An 18,180-nucleotide genomic window follows, 5' to 3' on the forward strand; every position below is an offset into this window, starting at 1 on the left:
AGCCCTTTGGTTACCTCCAGTAAGTCCCACAGAGCATGATTGCTGAGGGGACTTCGCAGGCCATACCCCCTCTCTCCACCACCATGCAAACCTACCTTGTGACGCACTGTTGGTTGGGCGTAAGCCTGGGCAGAGCAAAAGCGGCGGAGTTTCTTTAGATAAATGCTGTTCACTGTTATTTTCAGTGCCAGGTGCTTGTGCGCACTGTGCAATCATCGCAAATGGCACCATGCACAGCACAAGCGGGCGATGCTTCCTTTCTGCCGCTCAAGTATATTTTTACTTGAGCAGTAGCTTTCTCAACACAAGTGGGCAGTTTCTCAACATGAGCGGTCGTGAGCACTCGCAATGAGAAATCTGACTGCCCGCGTTGAGAAATCTCATTGGGAGGTTGATTTTCCAGTATTGTCCTTGCCAACTTGTTGTTGACGATCACGAACAAGGAAAAATCTTGCTGAGAGGTGGATTTTCCTCGCTCGTGCTCGATAACTTGGCATTAATGAACGCGAGTGGAAAAAAAAACTTTTTCGGAACTCAACAAGCTCTGTGTAACGCTGAGTGCAGAAAACTCTGCAAGCTCCGCGAGCAGAGCGGAGTTCACCGTCCAGACTTAGTTGTAGGATGAAGTCTCCTAGGATCTAGAGTGTCCTCGGTGCCAACAAGCCCTCCTGTTAACTACAATAAGTCCCACACAGCTCGATTGCTGAGATGTATTCAGAGGCCATGGCCCCTTTCTCCACCACTCTGCAATCATGCCTCCTGGAGCACTGCTGGCTGAGGGATGAAGTCCTCTTGGATGCTGTGGTTTCTTGGGGGCTCAGAAGCCGTCCTGTTACCTCCAGTAAGTCCGACTTAGCAGTAAGTCCAGAGATCTGGAGGCTCTGTGGTTGTGTGGTGTGGGTGTGTGAGTGAGTGTGTGAGTGCTTACCTGGGTGAGTAAGTGGCTGTGTTGAGAAGCTGTATGGGTGAGTGAGTGATGTATGAGTGACTGTGTAGGTAAAAAAGTGTGTTTGTTTTGCAGCTGTATGGGTGAGTCTGTGGCTATGTGAGTAGCCGTACAGGTGAGTGACTGGTTGTATGAGTGGCTGTGCGAGTGAGTGAGTGGGTGTGTGAGTGGCTCTATGGAATAGTGAGTGGGTGTGTAAGTACTGGTATGGGTCTGTGAATGGGTATATGAGTGGCTGCATGGGAGTGGTGAGTGGGTATATGATAGGTTGTAAGGGGGTGTGTCATATGTGATATCATCAGTGATGTCATTTAAGATGTCATCAGTGATGTCATCAGTGGTATTAGGGTTCAATTGGCCCCTCAGAGTTCTGGGCCCTGGTGCCACTGCACTTGCTGCATCAATTGTAGTTAAATCCCTGGCTAACACAGCTATGATGAAGGTCTAGTCTTTTCCTTCTCTAGTCACCAGCACCTGCTCGTCACTGGAGAGACAGTATACTCGCTATGATGTGGCAGAGCTCTTATCTACTTGGTTGTGGGTATTCCCTAGGTATGCTGTGTTTAGGATTTGCCCCATACATTCTCCACTCTGGATTTTATCTCCTCTCTTGGTGATTCCGAGGTTGAACTGTGGCCTTAAGCAGTGGTTCTTAAGCTGTGGTTCAAGGTCCCCTGGGCTTCTGTGATGGCTACTCAAGGGGTCCACATCTGTTTAACAAAATGAAATAGCACTAAAATTAATAAATCAAAATAATAAAGTATATACAAAAACAGAAGCAATATTGTAACTTTAAAAACGTTTTCCATATTTAATTGTGAATTAAACAGAACATGTCATTATTTGTTTGTATTAGTTTCATAAGCATTCTATGCATGAACATACAAAATGAGGATACACACACTACATCATCAGGACATGGTACAATGGATAGAGGCAAGGATACAATACTGTATGTGAATGTCCAATAAGTGAATGCAGCAGGGGGGAGTGATAACCGGAATGGAGGTTTTCCGCCCATCTCCAACCTATCCTTGCCAAGGCTGCTCCATGCTCCGTCATGTATCCACTGAGAGATTTTCATTGCTAGATCATAGAACACACTACACTGGCCCCAAATCTTCTCATTTTTCTTAGAACACCAACTGGTTGCATAGAACTCTTTTTCAGCCCCCATTCAAGTGTCCATTCCCGCAATACATTTTTTCTTTGTGGGAACCGCCTAAAAACCACTAGTGCACCAGTGCATGCTCCTTTTCGTTACCACCAAGCCCAGTGAACAAACAGTAGTTTCTAACATGGCATGCCAATATCCCCTGTATGCCCAGGAGCACGAAGTGGGGATTAAGCAGAGTTGCTTTCTCTAAAACATGGAAACTCCCAAACATTTTCCTAGGGTGCACAAAGTTTGGTCTGTGATGTCACTGAGTGGCGGTATCAGTTGGGGGGGGGCTGGTGGTAAGGGAAGCAAGGTATATACATCTAGATCCTGAATTGCACACTGTGAAATCAAAAACTTTGGGTTAATCCCAGCTTCTGCACTTAACCAAAGTGTGTGAATCTTGGCAATTGTTTTGTTTCACTTTCCGCCTTTTTCTTAATTATTAGATATGAGGAGCTCATGACTTTGCGATGTATGCTGCACAAAATCTTCTCCTGTGTTTGATTTAATAAACTATAATGTTGTTCATGTATAATAGAATCCCAGTCCACCCAAAGAGTTCACGTAACAACAGACTTGCCTTCTAGCACACTATTGGTATTGGTTTCAGGGTGGGGGGGAGAATTAATGTTTCTGAATTCATGTTTGAAAACTATCAATTTTAAAAAATAATTCTCAATCCACTGATATAATCTGATGTACTAAGGTGAAATGGCTCTGTATGTTAATGAAATACATTATTTAGATTTTGAACAGATTTTATCATACTTTGCTGCAAGATGTATTTGAAAATGAAGGTATTTTTAAAGTTAAGTGGTGCAGGATACCCTAACTACTTCCTGTTATAAATGGGGATCTCTAGTTAGCAGTGCCTTTCACCCTGTCCATGTAGGGATGATTATGTTAGTCCAGGTAAGGGAGTTACACAGGCAAGATAACCCCTGCCAACTCCCTTGGTAGCTTGGCACAAGCAATCATCAAGCTTATCTCAGAGGCAATGTGTAAAACATTTGTACCAACACACACAGTAACACAGTGAAAACAGTACAAAATGACACCCCACCATTTTAGAAAAATAACCAACAATTTTCTGAATAGAAGAAGACCAAAATGACAAAACTCCAACATACACAAGCAAAGATTTCACTTTTAAAGTGTTTAAAATAGTTCAGTCCATAGAAAACTATGGATGACCCTCTTTTATCACAAAGTATCTGAGATGCATCATAACTTATCAGGGGCTCATCCTTGTCCATCGCGCCTTCTTCTGGAACTGCGCATGCGCGGGAGCCTGCGCAGGAGCATTCCTGGCGAGGAATGAGCAAGTGCGGCATCTGCACAAGTGAACAAAGGTTCTGCCACCTTGGTTTTCAGTAGAGAGGGACACTATGGTATTGTTTACAGGAGGGCACACAGCAAATCCTACAAATGTGCAAAGGGTTATCTCTGTGGAGCGTAGAGAAGAGTTTTCTGGGACTTAGAAACGTTTGGCTTCCAGAACCTCTGGAGGACCAGCACCAACTTGCCAAGCCAATCCAACGAAGATGCACTATTGCTTAGTCAAGGATTCAGGTTGCTACTACTCGGAGAATTTCAGCAGCAGCAAATTTGATTCAGCGGGACCCTGCAGAAAAGGTATTTGGCCTAATAGAGCCCTCTTCAGCTTCAATAGGCAGGCTTGCCCCAATGAAAGAATCTGAGCTACAAAAAGTAAGTAAGTCCAAAGGTACAAATCTTCATCAGGTGGCGGTTCCAGTAGTATCCATCCTGCAAGGTACCTTTCTTGGGCATGATATTCAAAAGAAATTCAAATTTCTCATGCTCTGAACCTTCCTGACAAAAGTCACTTGCTTTTTGGGACCCCGTCTAACGGCTGTCCTATATCATGGTACCCTCTTTGGCCACAGCCTGCTGCATTGCCCCACTGAGGAGTTTTGACTTCCATTTCAGAGTCTACGGGCTGGCTTATGACCGTCAAACTCGTGGTGGAGGTGTGGTGGCAGTCGGGGACCCCCGCACTAACCGTCTGACCGCTGTATTACAAGTATGGCAGTTGGACCTCCGGTGGAGCACCGCAACCACCTAGGATCCAAGGTTCCTGGTGGTTTTGCAGCAGTCTTGGGAAACAATATGCTTTTAGGTGCAGCAGCGGCACCGCCAACTATATTATGAGTTTTGCCACCCCGACCTTTTTATGGCAGTGAGCCCACCATGAAAAGGCTGGCGATGCGGAAACAAAGTGGGACCTACAGGGCCCCCTGTAGCTCCTGTGCACATGGATGCATGCAGGAGGGCACATGTTTTCCCCCCTGTCTGCATGCACCCCCTGTCCTACACGGCATGGACTTAGGCACTCCCATTTCAATAGGCACCGCAATAGGACCACTGCCTGGTTGACTTTGGCGGTCTGGGAACATGGCGCTGACATGGCAGTCAACTGCCAAAATCGTAAGCAGGCCCTACATACCTAGGTAAAACTAGTGACCAGGTCGAACATGGTTTCTGGATCCAACTCACAATCCATATCAGACTCCCTTAAGTTGTGCATAGGTGCTGGCAAAGGGCAACCGGATGACCATGGTTGGAGCTTGGTGCTTTTTGGGGCTGTTTTTTATTTATACTTTAAAAGATCGTAAGTCTGTTTTCTCTTATTAGATTTATGTCATTTTGGTGTCATTTGTTTTTAAGTCATTTTATTTTTCAAAATTGGTTAAGGTGTTTTCTTGTGTTGTGTTTTACACTTTTTTTTGTACTGTATACATATTTTACACATTGCAAGTTAGGTCTGTCTGCTCTGTGCCATATCTACCAAGTGGTTGATCTCAGGTTTATTTAGCACCTTTAGTATGACAAGGGCTGTGGTTATTAAAGAGGCACACTAATTAAGTGCTATGCATAGTTAGCTGTCCGTAGTGCTTAAGCACTGCACAGTAGGATAAATACAACATAATTGCTGCCGGCAACATTTCAAATCATAACAAATAATGTACTTTTGTTTTTGTTTTTAGAATAAATTAACTGGCCTGTGTGGAAATTATGATTTTAAAACAGTAAATGAAATGAGAACTCCAGAGAATTTTGAATTGACAAATTCACAGGAATTTGGAAATAGCTGGGCAGCTGTTGAAGTGAGTATAATGAAAAGAAAATTTTATGTTACAAAGTCTATGTTTTTTATTGTTGTCCATAGACCTATGTTTACTCTTCTAGATAATACAAACCGATATCAATCAACTGGCTCTCACACACAATTGTGTAAGTGCCATTTGCTATGCACAAAGCTATTTTAATAATAGTATCTTCACGACTGAGAAGCCCTCACATAAAAGGATGATACTGTCCTATTGCTTTATGTAAGGAGACTCAATGGCCGTGAAGATACTACTAGTAAAATAACTTTGTGAATCGTAAACAAAAGTGTAAGTTTACCTTTGTGAACCAGGCTCGAATATTTTTCTCACTGTGCCACCCATTCAGGAAGCATCATTTGCCTCAGAACATCAATGACAAATTGAGCACTTATCCTAAGTCACATAGAGGATCCCTGGCAAAATAAGGGGTACCCACTGACCATCTCTGGCAGAACATTGGCCCTGGTACCCTGGGTAGTCACAGCACATGCCTATATGTAGCTTCTTGTCATCCTACAATTAATGTGCGCACTTTTCGAATTATTGAGCAAACACAAAATACATATTGATTGGTTTTACACTTACATAGGTCAGTTGTTATTTTATTTATTTGGATGTATACATTCACAAGACTCACTAGAGTTTCACTGGCACAGAAATAGGGAGGATCATGCTCTCTCATCAGGGTAAAAGTGTGGCATTTCTCCTGAAACAAGATATATCTTCCTCCATGGCACTATAACGAAAATAAATACACATTTTCCAACCCGGTTACAATTAAGGGACAAGCTGAAGATAAACCCCTTTAAAGAAAATTACATCATTATGCCTTAATAGACCCAATTTTCATATGAACGCATAGGTACATTTTAGGAATAGGTGAAATAAAAATTCTGTGTACTGTATTAGAATAGTTAATTGGATAACCCTCAGAACTTTCTCAGACTATTTTTTACCAATGTCTTTGGAAATTATTTTGGAAATTGCCCCATGTGGACCTACATTTAGCAGCACCTTAATGGAAGTCACCAAACTAAAACATTCAGGTAAAAACTGAAGGTGGTATTGACATTTTTTCTGCTCTCCTTTTGGCTCTCAGATCAGCCAGGATCACATGTGATAAACTGAAGTGAGTAGGGGCCTGAGGTGTGAAGAGCATTCTGCAGGAATACATTGCAGAGCCCCTTAATGCTGTGTGCCATTGCTGCTGACTAAGGGCCTGATTATGAGTTTGGCCATGTGGAACCACCATGTCGCCACCCTGATCCCACACCACCAAACCCTGTGCGAACAGCCTGCCAGATTAAGATTTTTACAGTCACTGGCAGGTGGTTCTCTGGCTTCTAGTACCTGCACTGCATGGGCTGGTGCAGTCCGTGCCTTGCAGGTACTTAGGTGCCTGCACACAGGGGGGCACAACATATCCCCCCTGCATGCACCCCATGGTCATGAGGCAACAGTGGGCCCTGTAGGGCCGCCTATGTTTTCTCTCCGCCATGGTTTACATGGTGTACAAACCACCTTGAAAACTGTGGCGGGGAGGAAACTCGTAATATGCTTGGTGGGACTGAGCGGTCGGAAGACCCCTGGCACTCATAATCAGGCTCTTAGTGGCATGATTACAGTGCTCAACTCTGCACCTCCCCAATATCCTAGACGCAGGCACCTTGGCGAGCTGATGGAACTAAAACCTATTGGCAGCACTTTTCTCTTTACAATCTAGGATCCTCTTTTAAGTAACAATTATGGCAATTTTGAGGTCAGTTGCGCTGTACTCGGCTCTATGGAAGCAGTACCTTGACTAAATTGCTTGTTTTTAATAGATAAAACTTGGTTTTTTCCTTTAGACATTAAAAAATATCAGGGCTCTTTGCTTTGTCATAATTATGCAACTGTCAAAACATCACAGAGAGATACTTGACAAAATATGTTATGTGTTAAGTGCCCACCCCCTTCCCTTGTCAACTCTCATATAATGACAAATTACTCTGGTAATGTAGATGTCTTTTGTGGCATCACAGTTGGTGACTGGGATACATGCTGCTTACACAAGCTCAGGTGTAATTGCTTAATGCTCTCTCTTATATGCCATGGGTATTGAAGTGAGTAGATTTATTTCTTGATGTGATATTTTCAATATATAAAATAAGGCAACCTTCTAATTTGTGTTAATTCTTTTGTAAATGTTTGCCTATGAAGACGGCTACAATTGGAGAAGTTCTAGAGTGTTTTGGGATCGCATTATGCATGTTATATATGTCATAAAAGTCTCTGGTAGTTAAGAGTGTCTCTGTCGGGGGAGGAGCCAAGCTCGACATCGTGATGGCCGCACGGTAGCTCGGCTCTGCCGGCCTCCCTGCCCAAACTCAACTATCCTGTCGCATATCCTGCCCAAAACGGATAACATTTTGCAGACGAAGGTTTGCTGACACTTACCGTCCGTCCTGGTGGATCCGACGTTCAGTGGATCCGCAGCGGCGTCCTCCCGGGACGTGCGGCCTCCGTGGGGTGGAGACCGGGGCCTTGCCTTCAGCGAGTGACCGGCGAGACGGTGTCGGTGGCGGCCTCGGGTGGAGGATGGAGGCCGGCCGGAAGATGCCGTTGTGCGAAATTGCCGGAGGCAACTGAACGCGCCTGGGACTACCGTCCGGTGTTCCAGAGGTGAGGTGCGGCAAGTTGTGTGTGGGGGACGCCGTGTTGGTGGCTCCCCCCTTTGTTACCTTGCCCGGCCATTCCGAATTTCATCGCTCGGTGGCGGAGAGTGATTCCAGCTGAGCGGTGGCGCTGGTGGGTCCCCCTCTTTTGGTGGTTCTCATTTCTGCACCGCAAGTGCTGTTTGTGTGCTTGAGGGGGATCCCACGGGGCCCATGCTGGTGAGCCCACCCCAGGAGTTGGTTTCGAAGGGACGGCGCTGTACTAGCAAAATGGCGGCTGATGCCGTGTGCAGTGGAACGACCTGGGATGCCGATGCTGTGCCTCTGTACTGTGCTGGGGCCTGCACTGGGGAGCGCGAGCCCACTATTGGCGAAGTCCTACTAGCGCTGAAGACTTGGCAAGTGACCTTGGCCCGGGATCCTTGTGTACAAGACAATGTGGTGGCCGCCATTGCTCTCGGGCCGTCCCTTAGAGATGCGGATGGGCCCGAGGTGGTTGCTGATTGTTCCCCGCTTTTTGGTGGGGGTGGCGATGTCCCGATACGCAAGCGGGAGAAACTGCTGGTGATCATTGACACTGGTATACATGACTGCCGTAAACAGCTTTTGCATCACCATCGGCGGAGGAGATCCCACGGGTTGTCTCCATTGGCCGTTCAGCGGCTGCTCCACGGCCTTTTCTCACCGCTTTGTTTCATGCCCACCACATCGACATACATCGTGGCGATAGCTAAGACTGGACTGGGGTGAGCCCGGTTCTTAATCCGGAGGACTGCTGTTCGGTGCACGGAGTTATGGACTGCCCCAAATTGTGATAATTTGTCGAATCCTTAATATGTATGGCTACCTGTAAACTTGCCAGTTTCGTTTTGGGCCACGCTAACTGTTTGTATGGGCGGGGGGTGGGAGCCGTGCGCCCTATTACATGGTATCCTCTCCCCTGGCTCTCTTTTTTCCCCTTTTTTTCTTTCTTTTTCCCTATATTGTCTCATTCTATATTTTGGGTTCATGTTTAGGGCGACAGGCACGCTGCTGGGGGGGGTAGGCCATAGCCTTCTGCAGGGGTGCAGGGTGGGGCGGGTGGATTAGGGTCTATTAGATAGTTATTTGTTTCTATGGCTCTTTTGTGTCCTTTTCTTGGGTCTCCATGACTGTGCGTGATTCCCGCGGGGTGAGTTACTGGGGGGGAGGGTTGGGTATTTTTATATAATATGATACTTTAGGTCCTGCTTATCCTGACTTAACCGCCCCGCCCCTAAGCATGTTTGCTATCTGGATTGTTGATCGCCACTATCGCCGTGGGGCGGGTACAGTAACGTGGAGTCCCCCTTGTCCTTTTTTCTAGTATTTTTGTTTTCTTTATTCTCCGGGTTGGGCTGTATAATGATTGCAACTTTATTCGTCTCTCTGATGGTTTGACTGTTATGAGAGGGATGTTCTGTTTGTCTTTGGGCACATGAGGTTGCGAGTGGACACTACCGAAGAAGAATTGCAAGGGCATCTATGGTTTGCATGCTTTAGACCTTTCAGATTACAGATCTGTGGATTTTCTATTATGATGTAGTTGGTTTTGTTCCCCGCCATGTGCACCAGGACGCCTACTATACAACCGATCCTTTATTTTCTTACTATAAAAAAAAAATTATTAACCTTCTCTGATCCTATGCCGAGTGGTTCCACTTAGTTAGCATCATGGACTCGCAGCAGTGTGTAGATCGCGTAACCACTCCGTACTTTTAATTGATAATGGTGCTTTCCAGTTTGTTCTGTGGCCGGCCTCTGGGTTGTAGGCCCGTATTTGTATGCATCCATCTACACAAATAAAGGTTTCCAGAATTTTTTTTTTTTTAAAAAGAGTGTCTCTGTGTCTATCTTTGAAGAAGACAGTTTCGTAAATGCTTCGGTTTCACTTGGAATTTCGCCTCTCACTGAGGGTTTGTGATCTCCCTTTGGAAACGTTTGGGCTTGCTAAGATGTTTAAGAACTTAAAGAAGCAGGATTCAGCATAATGTACATACCAATAATCCTGTGTTAGAGCTCTTATTATGCAACCTCTCACCTCCATTTATTCAGATGTATTCCTTTCTTAGCTCTTCTTTAATGATCTATTTTTCAACATAAAGTAACTTTAGCTTACATTGTGGTTGTGCATTTGTTTTTACTATAAAGACAAAAAAAGAAAATAATGACAAAAGTATTCAACCTTAGAATGAACTAAGTAAGACAATGTACTATGACAATGCAGGGAGGAGTGCAGGCAAGATTGAACATATTCATAAAAATACCTGAAGGAGGTATCACTCAGTTGACTACAGCTAACTTGAGGATACAGCAAGCTAAATTCGGTATAGGTAATTCTGCACTGTATATTGTTGCAGTTCGATATTTTCTCACTCGGAATTGTGTTACAACCCATTACATAAACCAGAGTTGAGAACCTTCCCTCCACTAACTGGGGAACCCTTCCTCACTTTACGGTCATCAGTAAAAAGTGGCTCTCCATCAGACCCCGCACCCCCCAACATCCTGTCATTGGTTGGACCAATCATTGCCCCCACGGCCACCTGTCTAATCAATGCCTCATTTAATTTGTGCGTGGTACCTCCAGAGTGGAAAAGGGCAATGGTCCGCATACTGTTAAAAAAAACTAACTTGGATCCAATTGTTCTAGGCAACTACCAAACCATTTCACTCCTGCCGGGTATTAGCAAGATAGCGCTCTTTCGGCCTTTCTTGAAACTAATTGTGCTCTCCACCCCTCTCAAATGGGCTTCCGACCCAGCCAGGGGACGGAAACCGACATACTATCAGTGGTGGAGGAACCAAGAAAAATTCTGGACATAGGAGGAACAGCCACAATCATCCTCCTCGACCTAAGCGTGGCATTTGGCACGGTTAACCACTGTGTCCTGATTCACCACTTTAGGAGGGCAGGAGTGATGGGAACAGCGCTAGCATGGCTGCAGTCCTTCTTAGAAAGGAGATTTTTTCAGGTCTTCGAGGAGAACTACACCTCACGGCCCATGCCATTAGGGTGCGGAGTCCCAGAGTGCTCCTCACTGAGCCCCACCCTTTTTCATGCCTATATGGCCCCACTGGCAGAAAAAGTGTCTCCATTTGGGATACACATGGTGACCTACGCTGACGACACTCAACTGGTCGTAGCATTGAGCCACCCTAGCCAACAAGCTATGGGTCTCCGCACTTGCCTGGAGGAAGTAGTAAAATGGATGAGCCTCTCCCCCCTGAAACTCAATGGGGAGAAGACAGAACTCATGATACTGGGCGACTCACTGAGCCCCCTTCTAAAAACGTTATGGCCATCCTCGATGGGATCACTGCCAACCCCCAAAACAGAAATAAAAAGCCTGGGAATTTGGTTGAACCAGAACCTCACCTTTAAAACCCAGGCATGAAAGACAGCCGCTTCATGCTATGGCCTTCTAAGAATTATTCACAAAATCCTTCCTTTCCTACCCCCACTTGCAAAAAGACTAGTGACCCAGGCCCTGATTCTGTCCAGATTGGATTATGGCAATGTCCTTTACCTAGGTGCCCCTAAGGAGGTCATTTTAAAGCTACAGGACATACAGAATTATGCAGCAAGGTTGCTCACTGGCACCCCAAACCGTTGCTCAGCAAGACCAGCCCTCCGCTCTCTTCACTGGCTCCCAGTATGTAAATGTATGTAAATGTATAGGCATTTATATAGCGCACTACTTACCCGTAGGGTCACAAGGCGCTTCGACCGCTGCGAAACCCTTCCTGGCTTCCCTGAGAGATGGTCCCTTAATGGGTATCTCCAGGGTGAGACCAGGCATCCCCGGCGGTCTGGTGGGGCCGTTTGTGAAGATGAGGCAAGCTAATGCCCAGAGTTGCCGAGTGTGATCGCTGATCAGAGTGGGCACCGAGGCGAGAGAATTATCGAGTCCGCTGACCCTGGTCCAGAAACCTGCAGCGCCGGGAATCGAACCCTGGTCCCGGGCCGTCCTCTGCTCTCGGGTCTGCCGCCTCTAACCAGTGAGCCACACTACTTCACTGTACAGCAGAGAATAAACTTCAAGGCTCTCTGCATAGCACACAAGTCCCTGAACAATCACGGACCACTAATCACCAAGGCCATGATTCGTCCATACAGGGCAAGTAGGGCACAGCGTTCAAACGAACTCCATCTTGCAGCGATTCCCAGGACCAAGAAGGCCAGAATTGGTGGTAGGCTCTTTTCACTCAATGCCTCAAGACTATGGAATGCCCTCCCACTGCATCTACGGAGTGAACCTAATCATCTGAAATTCCATAAACAGCTGAAGACCTGACTGTTCACATAAGAGATAATTTCTCCCTCACTGTGATGGGATGCCTCCGGGTAGCCATGTGCTATACAAGTAACAATACAATACAATACAATACATGTCGACTGAGACCAGACCTTAGGTTAGCTAACCATAATAGCATCTTGGTGGGTTAACCTTTGTGACTTCACCTTGGTGGGGTGGTCTAATGAATTGCTGTTAGGCATAGATGAAAATGGACAATCTGCAGGCGGAACACTGCTGTATGTGCTTAAGCTTGATACTATCAGATAAGTTTATCAACCACATGGATTTCAGTTCATTTTATATAATTTAGGGCAAAATGTTCTCAGATGACTCTTAAACGTCATGGTCTTTCTTGGAACTTTGCATTCCATTTCACCCGGAGAATTTATGCTGACATTCTGGACAAAGAAGTAGTAGACTTAGTTTTGGTGCATGTTGACTTCTGTAAAGTTCTCCGCGGGTTGGGCTGTGCGTGGTTTTTCCTGGGAGTGCCTCTCGCCAATGCTCCGATTCTCTATTAAATTTCTGTTGATTCTCACTTAGATTTAATATATGATATACTTAACTTCATATGACACACAGAAAAGCAAACTTCCAAAGGACAGCCCTAAGCTTAGCTTCAAGGAAGGTTCAATTGATTTTCCAGAAGTTACAAAGGTCCAGCTCTCTCTAATAGGTCCCATGATTGAAAAGATACTTCTCGCCAACTATTAACAAATCTCTTCGAAAGATTCAGGGCTCCATCATCACTGGGCCTTTGAAGGTAAGGACACACTGCTGTGGGCTTACTGCCAGGAGTACAGCCTTAGAACACAGAGTGAAGCACTTAAGTACTGAAAAATGAATTTCAGAATCACAGAACGTCAACAGGGAAGGGGATGAAGCTTTAGAAGAAAGAGCAACGAAGAGTCAAAAAGGTAAAATGCAAACCACTGCAGAAGTTTATGGGAACTTTTAGGTTGCCTTACACTTCCAGGCTCAGAGAGGCAGAAGCATATTTAAAAGACCAACACACAAGACTCCTTGCCTGGCATTGACTCGTATTTGCATGCCTCTCCGCTTTGTACAGCTTCTTCAGTTAATACTGTGTCCTTCACCTTTGTTGATGTTGTCCTTCCCTGGCTTTCTTGCACATTCCTTCACACCCTACCTTCTATGGGCTTCCCTGTCTGTTTGTGTTACCTTGTTAAACCATCTGCTGTTGATCTTTCATCATGATGCTTTGCCATCCTGAGGAGCAAAGCTGGTATCGAGGTCGACATCTGCTCTCATAACTGCGAATTCGGGTAAGCTTGCTGGATTAATGAAGGCTGAGTATTTTAAATGACACCTGTACAGTCTATCTATTTACTGACTTTACATCTTTCTCACACTCATGCAGCTTACTCCCTACAGCATTTAAGAGTAAGTAGCTGGGTCGGTATTCAAGCAGATGCTATTCCACCCCATGTTTTGTCGGCACTGATTAGTGAAAGCAAGTACTTATGTGATTTCTCTCTCCCCTTTATTCTCCTTCCTTCTTTGATGAGGTGTCTGATTATTCAGAGAGGCAGAGACACCCCAGACTCTCAGCTGATCTACGTCTTTGACAGAAACTTGACACTTACCTTCAAACTGCCAACGGAAGTCTGTGTGTGGCCTCTATGGGAATAGCAGAGGCATCAGGTTTAGAAAGACCGGCAGAGCTCACCACTTGCAGCTGCCATTGGAGTGGGAATTCGGGCAATGCCTTTCTGTAATGGCGGGCAGCAGCTGGAAAGTAGCAGGCTGCCATTCATTGGTTTTTGCTAGGAGATAAAGGCACCATGATGGAATGCGGCTTCAGGTTCTTCAATCCTACTCAATCATGGCTACCTTTTTGGGTGTTCCAGCGAAAGCTTACCAGTCCATGATTGCTACCCTTTGTTGCTGGAGTACATACGATTCCATTTCCCACTTATAAGGTATTTTAGGCGTTCAGACTCTTTTCAGTTGTTCCACAACACTTCCAGGTAGCTTTTGCATGTGTGATCTTCACCCCTTATCAACATGTTTGCCACTTTATTTTAGCCAACTTTGTCTTGCCCAGCCTAAGTTTTTCTTACCTTGGATCTTCGTTCTTCAGTTCTCCTCTCCAGTTTTGTCTCTACCCTGGGTTTAGTTTTTTTATTCATTGTGTGGGCTGGCATTGACCTCTGCTACTGTTTGTGTTAGTCATCTGCGACTCCCTTTTGAAGGTGTTTTGTGCTATTTGCTTTTTCTGTCAAATTGGAGGTATCTTATTAGGAGACGCTGTAATTTTACTCTCTTTATCACCTGCTCACCAAGTTCCTTCTTTGTGGTCACTCTTACAATAAATAGTCTTCCAAAATAATGCAGTTCAAAATAACATTTATTTTGTACATATTTTAATTTATAGTATTGCTACAGAACCCAGGATAACAAGAGGTGTTGAAGTAATCACCAAAAACAATTAATCTCCTTCTGTTCTTCGTGTCACCTTACATGTGATTGTCCCTTTACTGTGCTGTAATCCTTCACAAATACCATGCAATTGGGAGTAGTACCCCATTGAATGGAGAATTCTAATGTTGGACTGATTTTTCAGTCATGAAGCAACATGGAAATTGCAATTTCATAGGGTTTTACTGTAGGAAAGTAGGATCTGCTTCTTATGGTTACCCCCACTTTTTGCTTGATGTGATGCTGTTTTTAACTAGACTAACTGGGATCCTGCTAATCAGGACCCCAGTTGATCTGCTTTCTCCCTAAACTGTTGTGTTCAGTACCTAGGTACATCATAGATTGGACCCTGGGGTATCCTTGTAAATCCCTAGTATATGGTACCCATGTACCTAGGGCATACCACAGAGGTCTCCCATGGGCTGAAGCATGCATTATGCCACCCATGAGAGACCATTTAAAATGGAACTACAGGTCTTCAATTGCAGCCTGTGTAAGTAGGTGCATGCACCATTTACTAAAGCTATAGGTTTACTATATCTAAGGGTCACTGCCCTTAAAACCAATAAGTCACCCCTATAGAAGGCCTTTACAATCCTGAGGGCAGGGTGCTTGGTTATAAGTGAGAGGGTGACCCTGCAGGAGCAGGACACCCCTACAGCTGATGGAGTCCATTCTCCAGGGTTGTCTGTGAAGCAACCAAATACTATATAGAGGGGCACCGCATAATCACACAATGACCATCTCAAAAACGGCTTCAATGAATCATATCATGTTTGGTATCAGACATGTTGTAATCATACCCACACACTGTATATGGTGTGGGGGTAAGATTTGAAGCACTGGGAGAGCCCTCTATTAGGCTCTCAGTGTTCTCAGTACCAGCCTTCTAGTTCCAGACAGCACAAAATCGTTGCTGCCGACCAGAGTTACATTTCTGCCCTCCTGCTGCTGAGCCAAGCTTGAGCAGAGGAAGGCAGAACAATAGGCATCCTGTCACAGAGAGGTGTGACCACCTCCCAGACAGGATTTAGTATTTTAGGTCTCGGTGGGTGCGCTTGCCAGTGCCTGAAAGTCTGCATGAGGTACACATTTGGTGTCCATGTGCATTGTCCAATTCAAACCAGTCCTGGGAGCCGTTGGCTCGGGCTTTTGTGCAAACCTGGACAGAGGACATGGGAGTAACTACCCCCCTGTCCAGACCCTCCCCTGGGAGGGTCCCCTGAATCAACCCAACCCTTTCTTTTGGGGACTTAAGGCCTTACCTGGATGTAGGTCCCTAGATTCGTTGTGGGATAAGATTCAGAACTGAAACCACTGCACTTCTACCATCTGGGAACCCTGGGCTTCGCTGGACTTCATGTGGGCCTGACTTCATCTCCCTTCCATTCTGCTGCATCGTCTGTGCCTGTGTATCATGCAGGAACCTTCCAAGGCCTGTGAAACATTCTGTGTGCTTCCTTGCTGTGCGTACTCCTATATGCTCACCGTATGTCCCTCCACTCTCCCGGCATTTCACATTCTGTACCACACTGCCTAATCCCTGCAGATTCTCTCCGTACAAACCTGACCAAACACCTGCAACTGCAGTGTCTTCCCCCACCCTGTCCTCCGTTTGCCCACGCCACCCTTTTCTGCGTGCCAGCACTCTGAAGCATCTCCCTGGGCTTTGTTCATCCATGGAGCTCATATGTAAGCAGCTATCTTCCTGGAAGTCCATTGTGCCATCCTGATCAATCCCTGCATGTTCTCTGTGTGCCGTTCTGACTCCTGGTATCCCTCTGTGTGTCCCCATGCACTGCAGTCCCTCAGTCCCCACCCCCACCTGGGGCATGATGGCCCCTGTGTTACCCTGTCCCTCCCCAGCTAGCCATCTGTGTGCCCCTGTGCATTTTTTCAGCTGTGTGGTTCCCACTTCCCTGCCACAGACTCCTGTATGCTCTATATGTGCCCTGTTCAGTTCTGCAGCCTCACTGGGTGCACCCACCGCCTTATACAACCTGGCCCCTTGCTGCTTCTCTCTCTGCCCCATCCCCCTCCAGTCCGTATGTGCTGCCTACTACTTATCCTGCATCTCTTCTGTGAGTGCTCTGCCTCCTCTGCATCCGCTGTTTCTGCCCCATGCCCGATGCCCGATGCATACCCTGTCTCTCCCAGTGGCATGGAGGGGATAAGCCAGTTTCATGCGAGTGGTGTGACTACAAAGGGTACCACCCACTCCCTGACCAGCCTACCGGAAGCTCCTAAATTGTAGTGTTGCCTTCAGAATCTGAGAATTTAGAAGCCCAGGTAGGACTCACCTGGATATACGTTTTGTGGGTAGTCCTTGCATCACTACCTAGGGTTCACTTGACTACTAGGCTTATACTATAGGGATCCACTAGCCCTGAAGAATACCCCAGACCTATTAGATAATCATTGAGGGCAGAAACATGTTGGCGAAATAAGAGATGGGCGTGAGTCATTACACTCCATGATACCTGTCAACAAGAATTGTTTTTAATATACCTAGAGTCCTCACATATAAAGATGATAACCGAGGAACTCTAAGGTATTTTCAGATTACCTGGATTCCTCTCTTATCCAGTAAATTTATGTAAGAACTCCCTCCTACCGCTGAGTCTTCACGGAGGTCAAGTCTGCCTTGGTAGGACGATCTTACCAAGGTGAGGAGAGGATGCAGATGATGAAGCATGCTCCTACTATGTGTGTGAGGCATCCTCTTCCTTTAAGGATGGCCTCCCTGTTTTAAACAGTCCAACACTGTATACAGTAGAAGCTTATTGACTCTAACTAGGGTCTCTATATTGTCTCTGTTCCCACTGCACCCTACCTTTTTGTGATTTACGAGTTGTGTTTTGGGGGAATGTACGGGGGCCCCCTCTCTTTCCTCCTCCTCTCTCTTTTGTGGTATTGCTTCCCTCTCTGCCCCATCCCCCTGCCATCCGTATGTGCCGCCTTCTACTCATCCTGCATCTCTTCTGTGAGTGCCCTGCCTCTTCTGCATCTGCTGTTTCTGCCCATGCCCTTTAGCTCCAATGCCTGCACTGTCTCTCCCTGCTGCGCATTTTGTGCATCCTTCCCCACCCTCTCTTCGCCCCTCCACGCCCTCCATCTCCTCTGTGTGTCTCCATTCCAGCCCGTTTGTGTATCGTGTCCGCACTGCAGCCCCTCTGTGTGGTAACCAGCCCCACTCACTCACTCACCTTAGAGCAGGGCAAGAGAGGGGGTTGTTTTAACCCACTCACCTTTTGCCAAGGTGGGTGGGACACACAATGGTAGTTTCAAGCTGACAAGAATAACTTTGTATTGCTACTGGGCAAGATGGAAGGAGACTAAGATTATGGTCTCTGGTCCTGTCCAGACCTTACATCTTTCCAGCCTGTCAAACAACCCAAAACGGCAGGATAGATTTTGGCTAAACCACGAGAAGTCACTGAATGGCACTGAATAGTCTTGTCTGTTCGGTGGTTTTGGTTTTACATTCATAAACTCTTCCTATGGGAAATCACATCAAATCAGTGTG

General features: G+C 46.0%; 1 protein-coding gene across 1 annotated transcript in view; it reads left to right on the forward strand.

The window, feature by feature from the left end:
• Nucleotides 1-18,180, forward strand: part of OTOG (otogelin) — a 1,187,449-nt gene that overhangs the window by 622,650 nt on the left and 546,619 nt on the right. Inside the window, exon 26 of the mRNA XM_086954148.1 lies at nt 5,117-5,236. Within this exon, the coding sequence (XP_086810274.1) occupies nt 5,117-5,236 (120 nt within the window). The remainder of the gene's footprint in view (nt 1-5,116; nt 5,237-18,180) is intronic.

Source organism: Lissotriton vulgaris, chromosome 2_1, assembly GCF_964263255.1.
Source record: "Lissotriton vulgaris chromosome 2_1, aLisVul1.2, whole genome shotgun sequence".
NCBI classification, from domain to species: Eukaryota; Metazoa; Chordata; class Amphibia; order Caudata; family Salamandridae; genus Lissotriton; species Lissotriton vulgaris.